This window comes from Aulonocara stuartgranti (assembly GCF_965226115.1).
Source record: "Aulonocara stuartgranti genome assembly, chromosome: 6".
NCBI classification, from domain to species: domain Eukaryota; kingdom Metazoa; phylum Chordata; class Actinopteri; order Cichliformes; family Cichlidae; genus Aulonocara; species Aulonocara stuartgranti.
The window spans coordinates 23,444,153-23,462,350 of record NC_138944.1 but is presented as its reverse complement, the minus strand read 5'-3'; the positions used below and the strand labels follow the sequence as shown (position 1 = coordinate 23,462,350).

Sequence of the window (18,198 nt, the reverse complement as noted above, 5' to 3'; positions counted from 1 at the left end):
CTCCTTGGTAGATCCCGCACTTGATGGTGACTTGTACTATGGGCTTGGAGTTGGCCTCTAGTGTTGTACGCCACATCCCCATTGAGTTCCTGATAAAGGCTCTTAGAATTGTACAAGATCAATGGGACCCTAAGCATTCCAGTATCCAGCTGTGGTGCATTGAGTCATAGGTCTTCTTGTAATCAATCCAGGCAGTGCACAGGTTGGTCAGTCTGGTCTTGCATCTCGGCTGACTGTTCTGTCTACCAGTAGCTAGTGTTTTGCGCCTCTGGTATTCTTGCCAATCCCTTTCTGTGTCCCGCTCATGTATTGACCCATGTGCCTGTTCATCTTAGCCGATATGATGCCTGACAGGAGCTTCCATGTAGTACTGAGGCAGGTTATTGGTCGGTAGTTGGAGGGGACCGGTCCCTTCTTGGGGTCCTTGGGGATCAGGACCGTCCGACCTTCGGTTAGCCATTCCGGGTGTCTCCCGTTAACTAGCAGCTGGTTCATTTGTGCTGCCAGACGCTCGTGGAGTGCAGTCAGCTTCTTCAGCCAGTAGGCGTGAACCATGTCGGGCCCTGGTGCTGTCCAACTCTTCATACTGGAGACCCTTTCTTGGATATCTGCCACTGTGATGGTTACTGGACCCTGTTCAGGGAGGTCGCTGTGGTCTGCCCTCAGATCCACTAGCCACTGAGCATTGCCGTTATGGGTTGCGTCCTTCTCCCATATGCTCTTCCAGTATTGCTCCGTCTCCAGCCTTGGTGGTGCTGTTCTCTTATTATTATTATTATTGTTCCCTTGCCACTGAGAGTACACCTTTGCTGGTTCTGTGGAGAACAGCTGGTTTATTCTCCTGCCTTCTATCTCTCTGGTGTACCTCCTCAAGCGGCTGGCCAAGGCTGTGAGTCTTTGCTTGGCAGTTTCCAAGGCCTCAGGTATGGACAGCTTGCTGTATTTCTTATGCACCTTCTGTGTCGCACCTTTCTGCAACTCCATTAGTTGGCTAACCTCCCTCCTACTTTGATCTTGCCCTCTAGCCTCCTTCTCCATGGAGGGTACTGCCCCTTGTGGCTGTTCAACTTGTAGCCAAGCATCTCACTGATCACTGCTGCCGTATTGTAGATCAGCTTGTTAGTGTCGGTAATCGTGGTTGTAGGTATCGTCCGTAGTGCTGCATTAACATCATCTAGCAGACCTTCTGAGGGTACTTCACGTAATCTTGGTAACCGACTACGGGGGATACAGGTTTCAAGCAGCTGGATAGCGTAGTGGTTAGACTACACGCCTTTGGAACAGAGGATCGCAAGTTCGATTCCTGCCTGGGGCGTCTGTATCCAGTAAGGGTCCTAAGGCTAGACCCCCTATGCTAAGCAAGCCTACCGCAGACATGAGCGAGACAGATAAATATGAAGGCATGCCGGCTCGGACGTCGCCCGGATCAACAAGGTCCGCGTCAGGTGTTGAGGAACCAGGGCACCCTGACGAAAAGTGGGCTACTGGAACAAGAAGGCATCGGTGGGCTATATATATGTGTGTGTGTATGTATGTATATATATATATATATATATATATATATATATATATATATATATATATATATATTAGGGGTGCAACGATACACAAAATTCACGGTTCGATACTTTGGTGTCACGGTTCGATATTTTTTCGATACAAAAAAAATGTTCATGCATTTTTAATTTGTCATTTATTAAAATTATAAATATATATTTTAACTCAAAAGTACAGTTTTTAAATTTAACCCTAACCCTTGTGCGTGTTTTTTATTTTGACAGCGAATGCGCACCTGCGGACCACTTATGTGCAGCCCTGGTTATTTAGCTCATCATATTGCAGCCACAGAAATTCTTTTGTCCATGAAACCATAAAGCTGCACTTTCTTTTTGCCTTATAGTCTGATTTGTCATAACTTCTCCGTTTTGTGGTAAGCTTTTCTTTGGCTGTCACTTCTTCACCCTGACCTGTCTTATTTGGCTCAGCAGAACTAAAATATATATCTGTCTGTGAAGGTTCTCAGTCATCCAGGTCATCGTAGTCAAATATATATCCTGCTGCTTTTACACGCGCACTCACATAAGCTCAGCGATTCTCTGCGCGATCAACCTCTCACATGTTTAAGCTTGCTGCGGGAGATTTCACTTGTCATGTTTGCATAGTAAGCTAACAATTAATAAGACGATGTCAGAGGAATTGGTGCACAAATTATCATCACTCACAGATCAGTGCTGTCGCTCTCTATACACAGTTCGCACGATTGCAAAGTGAAAGCAAAAAAACAAGCGCAAATTCAAACGCGATTTCAATATGTCACATATTGACAGTGGCTCACCGATGCCAATGACATAATTACCCAGCTACATTTCTGAAAGAATGCAAAAGCATTGACATATATTTTTCCTACAATAGCCCGACGGGCAGGGAAGAGATAGATTTTGGTAGCCCGACTGAAAAGATCGCTAGCCCCGGGACGTTGGGCTAGCGATATTGCGAGCCCTGTATCTGATTGAGGAATCACTCATCTTTGGAAAAGAGAGTTTATTACAGAGAAATGGCTCTTTCCAAAATAAAAGCTATACTATCCGCTTCTTCTGGGCTATATTCTCAGCAGCATATTAAACACATAAGGAGAATCATGTGCCAACAGCTGTCTAAATGACTCGGCTAAAGTTAGTAGCATGCTTGCTTGTTTTTTTCTGCTTCCACTTGTCTTTGCACTAGGATGATGTCGGCGTAAATGTCGAGTCATATTCGTTGTGTTCCCACTAGTGCTTTCAGGTTAATCTCGTTGAAATGACCTTAACGCCACAACACGGCAAATCTCCGTTAACGAGCTACCGCCGATCGCCCCGTGCATGGGGCTAGATGGCCAACATGTTAACGAGCTAACTGCGCTAACACACTAGCTCCCACCCATGTAATTGAGCATTGCATGGCAAACATACTGTTTTACTTTAGTCCATGACTCGCTTACCTTCAGGGTCATACGTCACATGAAAACCAAAATAATTCCAAACGCCAGATCTGAATGCCCTGCGCTCTTCCTTCTGACGATGCTGTCTGTGTTGAGCGCTCAGTGAATCTGCGTTCGACTACTCCGCCTAGGCTGCACTGTCGAGCCTAGGCGGAGTAGTCGAACGCAGATTCACTGAGCGCTCAACAGACAGCATCGTCAGAAGGAAAGTTGATAAAATAAATCAAAAATTTTGTATTGTTCGATACATATGCGTACCGAACCGAAAGCACTGTATCGAACGGTTCAATATCGATACGAATATCGTTGCACCATATATTAGACCTTTAAATCATTCTCTCCTTTTTCACTGAGTAGGTTTTATTTTTTATTTATTTTTTTTGCATCTGGATTCTTCTTCCTTCATCTCAAAAGAACTGAAATTAAAAGAAAAGAAAAAGGAGCTCTAGATGTTTAGTTTTCCCTCAAATTTCCTTTAAAATCTTTTTCAGATGTGATACTTGGTGTGGGGTTTTTTGTTATTATTATTTTGAAAATAATATTTTAAAAGTGCCATTTCCGTTACCTCCTCGTGGTTCTTAATCTTTCTTACATTTTCATTTAAGTCTAAAACTACAGGTAGTATAATAAGATAGATTAGTAAACAAAACAGGTTAAGCTTTTAAACTTGATATAATCTCCACTTTTTCCCCAAAAACTGCTTTGCACTGATCAAGAAAATGTGATTATTTCTGCTATAATCTGGATTTTTTTTACAGATTTTTTTTTTATTTCTTCTCAAGCTGGCTGTAGGAATTCTTGAAAGGGATAAAGTCTTAAGCATCAATGTAACCGGGAAGGCTCGAAGTCAGGTGGACATACTAGTGGAGAACATGGGCCGAGTAAACTACGGAAAACAGATCAACGATTTCAAGGTTTGTTTCTGTGCTACAACATGCCGTGCTGATGTTTGTCCTTTGGACATTTTAGTGTTTGTGTAAGTATCCCAGGTCTATGGTCATGCGGAATTTGGTCACTTTTGTAAAAATTGTCCAGAGGTTCATGTAGGGTTTTTTTTGGTTCTTCAGAGTTTCATCAATCAGAGATCAGATAATAAAACATAATAATTGACACACAAACAAAACTATTTTCTGTTTATCTATTATTATTATTATTATTATTGTTAGCTGTTTAAAAAAACAGTCCCGTGAGATCTTCTCTTCTCTTATCACAGGGCTTGGTGTCTAATCTGACCCTGGGGGCGGACCTTCTCACCGACTGGACCATGTACAGTCTCAGTATTGATGAAGCAGTCATGAAGGGCCTCCTCGGAGAAAAAGAGCCTGCACTTTTTGATCCACCTCAGCCAGCTGATCTCTCCCCTCCAGCTTTCTACGGGGGAAGCTTCGTGATACCCGACGGCATCCCAGACCTCCCTCAGGACACCTACATCAAGCTGAGCAGTTGGAGAAAGGCATGTGACATGTTTTATAGCACACACTGGTGCTAACTTGTCAAAAGACAGGTTTTGCTTTTCTCTGCTGAATGTTCTTATGCATTTAATATTTTTGGTTTTAGAGGGTCTGCTGGATAGAAGGTGACAGTTTGACCTCAAAGTACATGTGTTTATGTGACTGTATACAGACTGAATATTCATTTTTAGTTGCATCCTGGTAAATGAAATTATTGTGTACAATTTTTTAGGACCAGGTGGTGTATTAGACCTTTGACATCTAGATAGATACACAAGATATTTTTAATTTTTGTTAATTATTTAATTTTATTTTGATGAAAAATGGGCTAAGTAGCTTGTCTTTGTGATTTTGTGTTTTTCAGGGACAGATCTGGATAAACGGCTTTAATGTAGGACGTTACTGGCCGACTCGAGGGCCTCAGATGACACTTTTTGTCCCTGCTAACATCCTCAGTACAGCTGCACCAAACAATGTGACCGTCCTGGAGCTTGAAGGGGCTCTCTGCGGCTCTAAAGCGTGCACTGTGGAGTTCACCAACACCCCCATCCTCAATGCAACAGTCCAGTCTGACTACAAACAGCACAGTTGTTAAAGAGGATTTACTGTGACGATAAGAAAACTCTCCGCTGCACAAAAGGGATCTATTTGCACATTTAGACTCATTGATTTAGCACTTGTTGGGTCACCTCAACAATCTTTCTTTTTTTTTTAAACTATGAAAAGTGGTTAAATTTGGGAAATAATATCAATGATGTGTGTTTTTGTGCATTTTGCTGAATTATTTTAGCCTGTTTTTTATCAGCACATTAACTTCGGGTTTCTCTACCTCACTGATTCCACATGATTCCAAATTCACAGACTTTTTTTCCTCTTCAAAAAGGGAATGAAGTGAAAGCCACTGAAAGCTGTTTTTTTTTTTTTTTTCTTTGTTGTTCAAAACTCAGATCAGGGAATTATTGTATTTTTAAATTACTGCGGGATTGCTGCTTTTATTCTTTTACATTACATTACATGCACTCTGAGTTTGATTTACCTTTATACACCTTTCAAATAAAAACCAAATAATTTGGAATTTCAGAAATCCCCTTTGTCTTGTCTTTGTATGAAAAGATACCAGTCCGCCTGGCTGCTGTGGTGGTACAGTGGTTGGAAGGGTTGGGATCTGCTGCCGAGGCTTGTCTGTGTCCAAAAACATGGCTGTAGGTTCTTCTGAAGTGGCCTTGGGTGAGGCTGCACTTAAGTGCACAAAAACATGTAGTCCTCTCTATAAAAGGTAAGCGTTGTTTGTGGTGGGAAATACTGGGTGTGATGTATCCATCACCATAAGGCGAACAAAGCCATTATGGCCACTTTATTAGATATACTTAGCTTGTTAATACAAATGTCTAATAATCCAATCACATGGCACCAACTCAAAGCATTTAGATATGTAGTCATGGTGAAAACAACCTGATAAAGTCCAAGTGACTGAACGTGGTCTGAATATTGCAGATAGTGCTGGTCTGCTGGGATTTTCCTGCACAAAACTGTGTAACCCAGTGAGCAGCGGTTCTCTGAGTGAAAGTGTTTTGAGGTCAGATGAGAATAGCCAGACTGTCTCCAGCTGATAGGAAGGCAACAATAAGTAGATTGGGTAGTATTTTACAATCTCTGGCTCTCTTCCACAGCATGACTTTGTCCTGTCTTCCTTCTCTGACCCCATCCAGTCGCGGTAGATGGCCGCCCCTCCCTGAGACTGGTTCTGCTGGAGGTTTCTTCCTGTTAAAAAGGGAGTTTTTCCTTCTCACTGTCGCCAAAGTGCTTAATCATAGGGGTCATATGATTGTTGGGATTTTGTCTGTATGTATTATTGTAGGGTCTAACTTACAATATAAATCATCTTGAGGTGGCTGTTGTTGTGATTCGGCGCTGTATAAAATTGAATTGAATTGAAAAACATTGCCTGCTCTAACAAATCTTGATTTCTGGTGCAACATTTGGATGCTAGGGTCAGAATTGGATATAAAACATCCATCCTTGTGTCAGGATGCAGGACCTGCACGACTTGATGGATGAATGAATTCTGCTCTCTACCAAAAAATTCTGAAGAAGCATGACCGGCCATCAGTTTATGCCCTGACGTTCAAGAGCTCAGGTTATGCAGCAGTGCAATGATTGGAAACATACTAGCAAGTCCATCTCTGAATGACTCATCAAAACAGGGTTTGGAGTGGCCAAGTCAATATCTGGACTTGAAATAAGCCGAGACACTTTGGAACGTCCTAAAAAGTCTGTTCATGATTTGAAATTGTCAAATGTGACTGAATTAAAACAATTTTGCAAAAAAGAGTGGGATAAAATTGATCCATAAAGATGTGAAGGCCTCATTGCCAAATGCTTGTGTGCAGCTCTTGCTGCCAGGGGTGTCACAACCAGTTATTAGCTTTAGGGAGCAATAACCTTTTTTACACAGTAGGCTGGATAACTTTGCTTTTCTTTTCTTTTATATGGAATCATTGTTTCAAAACAAAACCACCATTAAATGCAAAACCCCCAGACTGAGAAACGGCTTCATTCCAGAAGCTGTGAGACATCTCAATACATAATGGACAAGAAACTGCTACTGTGGTGTAATCACTACAGATACTTTGCTGCTAAAATACTTATACCTACACTTCTATACTTTATACTGTTACTCAGGTTGTTGCACTTTACTTAATTTGTATTATTCTATTACTTATCTGTATTATTTATTACTTATTTGTATTATTTTATTACTATTTGGTACTATTTTATTACCTGTCATTCTGTTGTTTTTATGGAAAACCTGTGGAAAACCTGTGGGTATGTAATTTCGTTCCATCTCATGTAAACATGCGATGAGAATGACAATAAAGCTTCCTTGAATCCTTGAAAACAGAATTGTTAAAAGTTATTTGATGATCTGAAACATGTAAGTGTGAGAAAAAGACACACACACACAGAAGAAAAACTCAGGAAAGGGAAGATACTTTTTCACAGCGCTGTGGCGATTTCTCTGGTTATAAAACAAATCTGAACAAGGTTACAGGAACTCAGTGGATAAAGCAGGATGACTGGATATCAGGTATTCCAGTGAGAAGTTACTTCCTAACACAGGAAAGACTAAAGAACTGCATAGTAAGATAATGTATTTCATTTCTGTCCCGATTCTTTTATGATGGGCTGAGAATAAACAACAAATACTCAGAGCAGGTCCGGTCAACAACAATTATTTATTAAGCACATATATGTGGTAGATCCACACGACACCACCCAAAGCGCAGTCCGGTAGATCTCAAATTGGAAGCACACAGGCTTCACTATTTTAAAGGGCTGAACACGCACTGTCTGCATAAGCAAAGTATGTTATCATGCAACAGTGACAGTTAACTTCATCCCCCTCTAAGGCAGTAATGTTCACACCTCACTTACAGTCTCAACGCTCTTTCACTCTGTTTTGTTTCCTGTTGCTCTCGTTATGAGGCCCATGATCATGAGTTTCACATCCTGTTCAAACTTTACCGTATGCAGTTACAAGCAATTTATTAACTTCTGGATTACTATGACACTTACTGCTGCATAATATATATTTTCCAAATTTCCTGGAGCCTGCTGTGCTTGTGGCTTCCCTGCAGTTTGTTGCACCCTTTTTTGTGAGGTGCTAAGGCAAGTTTACTCTCCTTGTTTCAGGTATGTGCCTTTCAGCCTTTTCAACATTAACACTTTGAAGTTGTCATATTCAAAGGAAACTAAACAAATAATTGATCATTCACATCTTGTCAGTTCCATGTTTCTGGACTGTGTAAAGTGTTAAAGAACTTTTTTCTATCCGCATTTGATCCTGCAGTGGTTTCTTGCAGTCTGTAGACGAAGAGGCAGAAAAATGGGGCAGAAAAGAAGAATGCTTCTTGCTGCAATAATTTTTATAGCTGTCTATTACAAAGTAAGAATCATAATTCAAACAAATATTAGAAGGTTAAAAAATTATACATTTAAAAATGTCTTTTTAAATGTCTTTTTAAATGTGATATATCAATTAGGTGACCGCGAAGGAAACAAGACTACTGGATGTCCAAAAGACCACAAATGTTGTGGATGATCTGTACTATGGATGCCGTGAAGAGGCCATGAAGAAGTTCATCGAGTCAGATGTGTTAAAACAAGAACTAAATAACAGTGAAGGATTTCAGAAAGCATGGAATAAAAGTATTGAGTGTTCAAAGCAGATCCCTCAAGGACGAAAAGAGCATAGTGCTGCACTTTCAGTCTATATTAATGAGGATAAATCGTTCATACAAACACTGAACAAAGCAATAGAGACAATGGGTGGAAATGTTAGCATCTATGAAGACCACTTCAACCTCAAGTCTCTTCATTTCCTGCTGATGGACTCCATGAGGCTGCTGAAGCCAAAGGAGTGCAAGAACTTTTATGTTTTTCAAGATGGTAAAAACCAACCACAGAAAGGCTCCACAGTGAGATTTACAAGTTTCACTTTAGCTTATTCAGACTATGAAGAGCTAAAGAGACCTAAACATGTCAATGAGAGTACTATTTTACATCTCACTTCTTGCTTCTTTGTCAACCTGAAAGACTATGTGTGCGGTCAAGAACAGGATGAAATACTCTTATCTCCAGCAGAAGTTTTCACTGTGGAACAAGTGGAAACAAAAACTACATCGGATGGTGACGAATACCTTGAGATTGATTTGAAACAGTCGGGACTGAAAAGCTCACACAACTGTTACATCTTTTCACGGTAAGATTCATATTCTCTCAAGTAAAGTGAATTTTTTTTTATTAGTTCTACAGAAATTAAACTTAGAACTACAAATGTATCTTTCAGTGTGATGTTAAATATATAAATATGTTTTTTATGTATTTGAAAAAAAAAAAGTTCTAGTTGCATATACTAAAATACTTAAGCCCCATAAATCAAAAGAGGGAAATATTGGTGTCTGAAACAGTCTGTTACTCTGTTATAACTTAGTGGTTGTTATTGCTGTAAGTACACAGTAATAACTGGGGAATACTCAGCTTATCAAAGCTTTTATAAACTCTGGAAAGCATGATGTAAAATTAAGTGATGTGAAAAGTAGCAAAAAGAGGATTTTAAAATGTGAGGATTGCTCTCCACATCTCCACTGGGGTTGAGTGTGGTTTAAATAAAACCACGTGTCAGTAGATTTTACTTAAAGTATTTTCTCTCCTTTATCAATCCAGGATGTCAGTAGGTCAGGAGACTACCACAGCTGTTGCAGAGCGAGACAGGTAAACTATTATTATTAATGATTATTTTTGTAATAATAATAATAATAATAATAATAATAATAATAATAATATGCTTTTTTCCCATGTCTTCAGGTCTCCTCCAGCTGTTGTCGCCACCCTGTGGCTTGTATCAGTGCTTGCAGCCTTATCTTCTGTTTCTTTAGCTGTTTAGCAAAAACAGTTATCATTCAGAGTTTTCTGGGTTTTATAATCTGCAATATTGCTTTGATTATTCATACACCTTTTTTTAGGTCTTTATTTGGCAGATTGTGGTGAATTGCAGTATTGCAGTATTGTGTCAAAATATAGTCAAATACAGTTTTCTGCTTCTGTCATATATTATGAATTATAAACTCAGTTTTTATTTTCTTTATGCACGCTAGAAAAATGTACAGCATACTTGAAATATATATACAGTATGTGTTTATTATTTCTTGTTAGGGTTTGCATGCCTTTAAAATGATTATAGGAAATGAGTGATGGGAATGAAAAAAGCCGATATGTGTCGATAAGGTCAGAATAAAGGTTTGGTACAGTTGCTTCTGGTGTACCTCCAAGTATTCAACAATGGAAATACAATAATTCTTTAATGCAATTCTGGAAAATGATTGTATATTATATTTAATATATGTATATTACAACATAAACGACTTTCAGGAAAACTTTAATGTATGATTCACAGGACTAAACTAAATACGCCCTTACTGATTAGGGTAAGTGGCATTCAGTAGTGATGTGCGATACCACTGATTTTCTTTCCGACCCGATACCAAGTATAATTCAGGGTGGTATCGGCGATACTGATCCGATACCGATACTCTGTACAAAAACTTTTTTTTTTTACTGTATCTTTTATTGTATCTCAAATTATAGCTTCATAATGATTACAGGACGTCAGATTACTTGTTCTTATCACTTAATAATGCAGAATTATCATACAGAAAACTGAAGTTGTGCGCCATTTGAGCATGTTGCCTGCCTGCAGCACTAAAGGACTCCTCGAGAGTCGTCTGTCTCGCCCTAGCAGCACCTGTCCCCCTCCTCGTCTTTAGTTCGCCTCAACATACGCTTGTCATATTCTGTGATATGATTTACTCTGAGGTGTTTGACGAGGTAAATGGTGTCGCCACAACACCTCACTTTCTTGCCACATGTATCACAAACCGCATCTTGGCGGCAGGCAGGCAAAAATATTGCCGTTCAGTGCCTTCGTAACTTGAATTTTTCGTGAAACGGGGTATTCGTAAGTCAGGGTTCCACTGTATTAAACTTTAGAATTAGAATTAGAAAAACTCTGAACAGGTATGAAGGTTGTTTGAAGGTTTTGCCAGGATAAAGCTTCTTCTATCTAAAAACATCATGAAGCACAGCTTAGATTTGTAAAGCTGCTTTGGCTTGTTTTGTAGTCACAGGACCTGGGAACCTTGCTGTACAAAAGGCCCCGTAGTTATGGTTTTATTCTGTTCAGTTGTTAGTTCACCTGTAGTTTTTAGAGTGGCCAGTAGAGGTCACCCCACCGCTTTGTATGAGAGACTATGTCCAGGGAGAAACGTGGGCAAAGCACCTGAGCTTTTCTGCTCCAGATTACCGGCAGAGAATTGGTTATTCCGTGAGAAGTGTGCGTTAATGAGCAACAGACCACACACACACACACACCCATGCCCACGCACCTAAACCTGTATGCAATACCTGCTCCTCTGACAATCCCTGTTACCTTCAACTGTGTGAAGTCAATACAAGAGTCTGCACTATCCTCGGTGTCTTCATTGTCTCCCTTCTGAACATTCATCCGGGCCTTGAGCAGTGTTCTGGCCGACACTCCGGGGAGTGGTAGCTGCAAACCTGAACAAGCACCTTACAGTCCTTCCAGTACAAGCTATCTACCCAACACTTGCAGTCACTGAGTGGACTTTGAACTCATCTGTATACTAAAATATTCCAGAGTCAAATGTGAGGCCATCTGCCTGACATTTAAAGTTTGACTCAAACTTGCTCATGCAACAGGACAATGATCTCAAGCACAGCAGCAAATCTGCAACATAATGGCTGAGTAAGAAAGGAATGAAAGTGTTGCACTGAGACCAGTCAAAGTCCAGACCACAATCTACCTGAAATGCTGAGCTGTTAAGAGAGCTGTGCATGAACAAATTTTTGCAAACCTCAAGAAACTGAAGCAACTTCCAAAATTTCTCCACAATGATGTGACAGACTGACAAAGTCATACAGAGAATGATTATATCAAGCTACTGCTGCTAAAGGGGTTTGTACAAGCTACTGAATCATGGGCATACTTAGGTTTTTGGTTTTGTTTAGTCTTTATTAATTGGTATTATTGTAGGGATTTTTCTTACAATATAAAGCAACGTGTTGTGGTTTGGTGCCATATAAATAACATTTTATTCAAACTGAATTTGTTTTTCGTGTGTCCCAGTGTATGAATGAACTGCCATTGTTAAAGTTTCATATATATCCTGTGTTAATAAATTCGCTTTCACTGGAGATTTTACAAAACTGAAACTTCTCACGTGATCATTTTGTTTGTTTACACAAATAAGCCCACTTCGTTCATGTTACTAAACCGAATAACTAAAAATAATAATTATGTATAATTTGTTACAAATATTCAGACTTATAAACTTAAATTACATTCATGCAAATTAATTGTTGCTGTGGGTCAAATATTTGTGCATGTTTGTTGAGGTATTTCCTCACTTTGCTGTGATCAGTGTTACTCAAAAAAGTAATTACTGCACATATTACCCAGAACACTTTTCTCAAAACTAAAGCTGTACGTTACTTAATTACTGCCAGGAAAAAGTAATTCATTTTACTACTCATTACGTTACTTTCCTGTTACTCTGTAAAACAGCTGAAACCCACTGACTCATAATCACCATTTAACAATATAACCTGAGGCTAAGGTTATACACACCAACACAAATACCTAATGAGGACACACGTCTCTAACATCTTTCTCGTAGTAGAATACAAAGCTGACCACACACCAAAAGAAAAAGAAGACCAACACCAAAAAGGGCCACAGGGATTTTGATTAGAAACATAAACAGGTAGAAAGTGAAGCTGCAGCTTAACTGCTCATCTTCTTGTTACCTGTCAAGGTTCAGGGTCTGGCAGCTGGGGTCGGCATTCACTCAGCTTTCACTCTGGGTTCTTGGCTAGCTTAGCATTAGCATGCTATCTTGGCTGATGCTTGCAAAGTACTGAAGTTAGTGTCAGCAGCATAATGCGGTTATTTCTGTCCTGGATGCAGTTTTGCACTTTGCCATTTATCTTGTCTTTTTGTGCAATAAAAATTAATTAAATGTCCATGTCCACACTAGACGGTGTTACTTTTTTCTTCCTCTGACACGTGAACTGATATCGGTTGATTGTAGTGCGAGCGCAAGAACCAATAAGCCTGATCGATAGGCAGGTGAACAATTCCAAGGAATTGGACTACTGGGAACCAGTTTTCTAGAAGAACTGGTTCTCGATTTCCATCCCTAATTAAGACAGTAATATTGACAGAAAATTGTACTTGCCATAGCTTTTTTGATTTATTAGACAATCTGGATTAATTGGTAGGGTCATTCTTGCTTTTTTTTTGATAATTAATTACTTGCTAATTAAATATCGATTGATGCCAACCACCCAGCCAGACATCACTTAACCGAGAGAATCTAGGCTAACACGAAACCTGTGCATGTTTGATTCTTGAGCAGGTTGTGAACATTTCTGTGGACGTCATTGAAAAACATGCAACAAAGAAGCTGCTGAACTGAATAAAAGACAATGCTCGGATATTGTGAGACTTCCTGAGCCTGACAGGAAGCCAGACCTCATTCTTTTTCATTTAACACTGCAGGATGTGTTTGTCCTGTCTTCTTCTCTGCAATGGTGGACCACAGCTCTGGTCACTGACTGTAGTGTGGCTGTTTAAACATATTTCACTAAACCACTGTGTCAACTTTCTGTTTTATAAAGATTTGAGGGTTTGCTTAAGACCTTTGCAACTGCACTTCCTCTCTCTCTCTCTCTCTCTCTCTCTCTCTCTCTCTCTCTCTCTCTCTCTCTCTCCAGTAGATGGGAAGAAAACAGAGTATGCAAACCCAATACTTAAAACAGAATCTCCTTGGTTTAAAAAAATAGAAATCAGGAAGGCAGTAAATGCATAGCACCATATATCTGTTGCAGAAGGTGCAACCTGAAAGGCAGAGGAGACTGGAAGGTGGTGTCGGGGGAGAATGTGGCTAGGCTGTGGATGGTAGGCTGTCACATGGCTTTAGAAATCAAGAAATGGAAACAAGTGAAGGCTGAGCCAAGGATTAAATGGTGAATGTTGAGGAAGTAAGAATGTCACACAGAGTTCATGAAGGAGTTGCGACAGCCTCTGAGGAGTAGCGAAGAGTTAGCAGATGACAGCTGCAGGGCTGAGGGAAACTGGCAGCAAGATGTTTGGTGCTCTACAAAGAAAAATATTCAAAGAACAAAGGTTAACAAAGAAAAAGCGGGATAGTGAGGGAGATGAAGAAAGTAGACAGGAGTACTGGGAAACTAGGTGTAGAGCAAAGATGGCAGACAATGGCAAAGGTTGTATTCAGTGTTGGGGTCATTACTCAAAATAGTAATCTATTATACAACATGAGTTAGTGAAATCATACTTCAGAATCAGTTTTAGTAGCAGTTTTAGTTGCTCTTTTAACGCGTAAACACAGTGTGGTAATGAGTATAAGGGCATCCAGGAAATTGTGCAATGAACAGATGCAAGAATACTGATGTTTACACCCTTGTGCAATAAGGACGATGTATGTTGTATCTGAATACACAATAACACAGCTGATCAAGTTGTTTCACTAACTGATCTACACAAGGAAATTTGTTGAGGGTATAGGAATTGTGTCAGTTGTTTGAATTGAAACAATAACTGTAATCTGCCCATTTCAACTTTAATCTCAAAATGAACTTTTTTTTAAATGTGCTGCTCTTACTCCTTCCTACATTACGTACATAAAGTTAAGGTGCACCCCAGTGTGGACAGCAGTTCTGTTATACAACAGCTTGTTTTCATACAGTTTCATTCCTGTAACTTTAATATGCCCTCATTTGTCCAAGTAGGGCTGCTAGAGTCTCTTGTTTACTTTAGATAAAATCTGCATGGAACAAGGACTGTGGTATTTGGTCCCATCAGTTATACTGAAATAATGTGAGAACAGGGATGTAAAGGCAATTTGGTGCTTTGGTTGGGCTTAAAAGAGCTAAGTTATGTAGACATTACTTGACAAATCTAAACAAGGTTACAGAAACTCAGTAGCTCCAGAAGGACAAGTAACAGGAAAAATCAGTGGAAAACAAATCCCCCGGTGCCATGTTACTTCCTCCACAGGAAAGACTAAGACGTTCTATGGTAAGATAACTTGCTTCACTTCTCCAGACCCTATTGGGTGTCCCGGCTGTTTGATGGACCCTTTGCTGTGAGTTGCTAGCACAAGTTTACTTTCCTTGCTTCTGGTAAGTGCCTTTTAGTTTTTTTTAGTCTTCTACTTATATATTTTTTCCACATCAAAGTTTCTGGACCATGTAAAGTGTTAAAGAACTTTTTTCTATCCACATGTGATCCTGCAGTACTTTCTTTCAGTCTGTAGAAGAAGAGGAAAAAAAATGGAGTACAAAAAAAGAGTGCTTCTTGCTACAATATTTTTTTTCACAGCTGTCTGCTACAAAGTAAGAATTATGTTTCATACAAACAAATATAAGAAGATTTGAAAAATTATCCTCCTAAAAATGCTTTTAAAAATGATATATCTCTATTAATGTCTTTTTAAATGTGATACACCTCAATTAAAGGTGGCCGCAAAGGATACAAGATTACTGGATGTCCAAAAGACCACAGATGTTGTAGATGACCAGTACAAAGGATGTCGTGAAGAGGCCATGAAGAAGTTCATCGAGTCAGACGTGTTAAAACAAGAACTAAGCAACAGTGAAGGATTTCAGAAAGCGTGGAATAAAAGTAACGAGTGTTCAAAGCAGATCCCTGGAGGAAGAAAAGAGCATACTGCTGCACTTTCAGTCTATCTTAAAGGAGACCAGCCTTTCATACTAACACTGAACAAAGCAATAGAGACAATGGGTGGAAATGTTAGCATCTATGAAAACCGCTTCCACTTCAAGTCTCTTCATTTCCTGCTGATGGACTCCATGAGGCTGCTGAAGCCAAAGGAGTGCAAGAACGTTTATGTTTTTCAAGATGGTCAAAACCAACCACAGAAAGGCTCCACAGTGAGATTTACAAGTTTCACTTTAGCTTATTCAGACTATGAAGAGCTAAAGAGACTTGAAGATGTCAATGAGAATACTATTTTAAATCTCACTTCATGCTTCTTTGTCAACCTGAAAGACTATGTGTGCGGTCAAGAACAGGATGAAATACTCTTATCTCCAGCAGAAGTTTTCACTGTGCAACGAGTGAAAACAAAAACTACATCGGATGATGACGAATACCTTGAGATTGATTTGAAACAGTCAGGACTGAAAAGCTCACACAACTGTTACATCTTTCCACGGTAAGATTCATATTCTCTCAATTAAAGTGAAATATTTTTCTATTAAACTTGGAACTGCAAAGTTAACTTTTAATGTGATGTTTATCATGTGAGTGTTAACATATTCGAAGGAGATACAAACATTTTACGTAGTCTAAGTGCATATAATAAAAACATGATAAAAATACTTCATAAGCCCCATACATTCTGTATTTCTATATAACATATATATATTAGGGGCGCAACGATACTCCTATCGATATTGAACCGTTCGATACAGTGCTTTCGGTTCAGTGCGCATATGTATCGAACAATACAACATTTTTTATTTATTTCATCAACTTTTCTTCTGACGATGCTGTCTGTGTTGAGCGCTCAGTGGATCTGCGTTCGACTACTCCGCCTAGGCTGCACTGTCGAGCGCAGATCCACTGAGCGCAGCGCAAGCTAGCAAGACAGAAGCTAAGCTCGTTGCAACATGGCAACTTCCTCAATGCTACCCGAAATTGAACCTCCCCCACCCTCATTCAGATCTGGCGTTTGGAACTATCTTGGTTTTCATGTGAAGTGAACTGAACCGTGAACTTTGTGTATCGTTGCACCCCTAATATATATATATATAATATAACAAAAATATTAGTAACACATATTTATTTATCTCAATAAATGTGCATACACCTAAACAATGAAAACTACTAAGAAAAATCATAGGTGTTGTCAGGAAAGCATGAAGTGAGTGGAAGTGGCATGAAAAGTGGCAAAAACGGGATTTTAAAAGTGAGGTTTATCTCTCCACATGTCCAGTGTTGAGGTTGGGTGTGGTTTGAAAATGTGTCAGCACATTTACTTCAATTACTGTTTTTGACTTATCCAATTCAGCACTTCAAGAGGGCATGAGACTACCACAGCTGTCATAGAGCGATCCAGGTGACTATTATTGCTATTTTTATTGTTATCATTACTATTATTATTATTATTATTATCCGTTAATTTATTTCGTCTTTTCTAATTCAGTGTTCCAGGAGTTGTCACAGACCGAAACAGGTAAATTATTATTATTATTATTATTATTACAACAAACAACAACAACAACAACAACAACAACAACAGTAATCTCTTCCTGTCTCTCTGCTTTGTTTCCATGTCTTCAGGTCTCCTCCAGCTGTTGTCTCCACCCTGTGGCTTGTATCAGTGCTTGCGGCCTTATCTTTGTTTTCTTTAGCTGTTTAGCAAAAACAGTTTTCATTCAGAGTTTCAGAGTTTTATCATCTACAGTACTGCTGTGATTCTTCATACAATTGTTTTACATGTTATCTGACTGATTGTGTTGAATTAGTTGTCTTAGCAGCAATTTTCTGTTTCTGTCATATGTTATGAATTATAGACTTCATGACTTCAGAATATTTGATAAAGATTTTAAAGGGATGCAGAAAATTGGTGTAAAACACAGTGGGTTCAAATTTCAGGCTCATGTGCAGCTGCTGTCAAGACCAACTAGAAATAATCTGCAATCATGAGATGCTTTTATTTGTTCTTATGGTCACATAGATCGATAGATATATATTGATAGGTTTTATAGACTTTATTAAGCCTGCACAGTTCATTTGTTCTAGCGGCACAGGGGTCAGCAAGAAAAAAGGTGAATTTGATATAGATTAGAAAAGAAATAAGAAAAAATGTATACAGATTAAAAAAACAACAAAATACTATAGAAAAGTGTATGTTACTGTAGTAAAATACACTGCAAGACATGTCACAGAGATTATGTTATATGTATATAAAGTGCAGTGGGACCGATAACATATACACGTATGTATTTTAGTAGGTATCTGTGATGTGTGCGCATTGTACTGTCTGACTGATTTGAAGGACTTACGACAGCGCTCTGTCCTAAACAGTCGCTGATGCTCTTCCTGCCAAACTGCTTCTGTTTCCCTGTCAAATAAACAACATG

At 39.2% G+C, this 18,198-nt stretch overlaps 4 protein-coding genes across 4 annotated transcripts in view; 3 read left to right on the top strand and 1 right to left on the bottom strand.

The window, feature by feature from the left end:
• glb1 (galactosidase, beta 1) overlaps nt 1–5,512 on the top strand; it is a 19,153-nt gene extending 13,641 nt beyond the window's left edge. Inside the window, exons 14-16 of the mRNA XM_082537140.1 lie at nt 3,760–3,891; nt 4,191–4,430; nt 4,793–5,512. Of these exons, the coding sequence (XP_082393266.1) occupies nt 3,760–3,891; nt 4,191–4,430; nt 4,793–5,023 (603 nt within the window). The 3' untranslated portion in view covers nt 5,024–5,512. The remainder of the gene's footprint in view (nt 1–3,759; nt 3,892–4,190; nt 4,431–4,792) is intronic.
• Nucleotides 1–16,510, bottom strand: part of LOC309708833 (uncharacterized protein) — an 18,551-nt gene extending 2,041 nt beyond the window's left edge. The window contains exon 1 of the mRNA XM_082537146.1: nt 16,469–16,510. The gene's annotated coding sequence lies outside the window, so the exon portion shown is untranslated. The remainder of the gene's footprint in view (nt 1–16,468) is intronic.
• Nucleotides 7,885–11,453, top strand: LOC309708842 (ecto-ADP-ribosyltransferase 5-like). Its single transcript, XM_082537163.1, has 5 exons — nt 7,885–8,121; nt 8,279–8,374; nt 8,472–9,190; nt 9,655–9,702; nt 9,796–11,453. The coding sequence occupies exons 2-5, from the start codon at nt 8,315–8,317 to the stop codon at nt 9,872–9,874; spliced, it is 906 nt and encodes a 301-aa protein (XP_082393289.1). The 5' UTR covers nt 7,885–8,121; nt 8,279–8,314; the 3' UTR covers nt 9,875–11,453.
• On the top strand, nt 14,907–18,198 carry LOC309708839 (ecto-ADP-ribosyltransferase 4-like). Its single transcript, XM_082537161.1, has 6 exons — nt 14,907–15,210; nt 15,325–15,423; nt 15,547–16,265; nt 17,124–17,171; nt 17,259–17,288; nt 17,396–18,198. The coding sequence occupies exons 2-6, from the start codon at nt 15,361–15,363 to the stop codon at nt 17,472–17,474; spliced, it is 939 nt and encodes a 312-aa protein (XP_082393287.1). The 5' UTR covers nt 14,907–15,210; nt 15,325–15,360; the 3' UTR covers nt 17,475–18,198.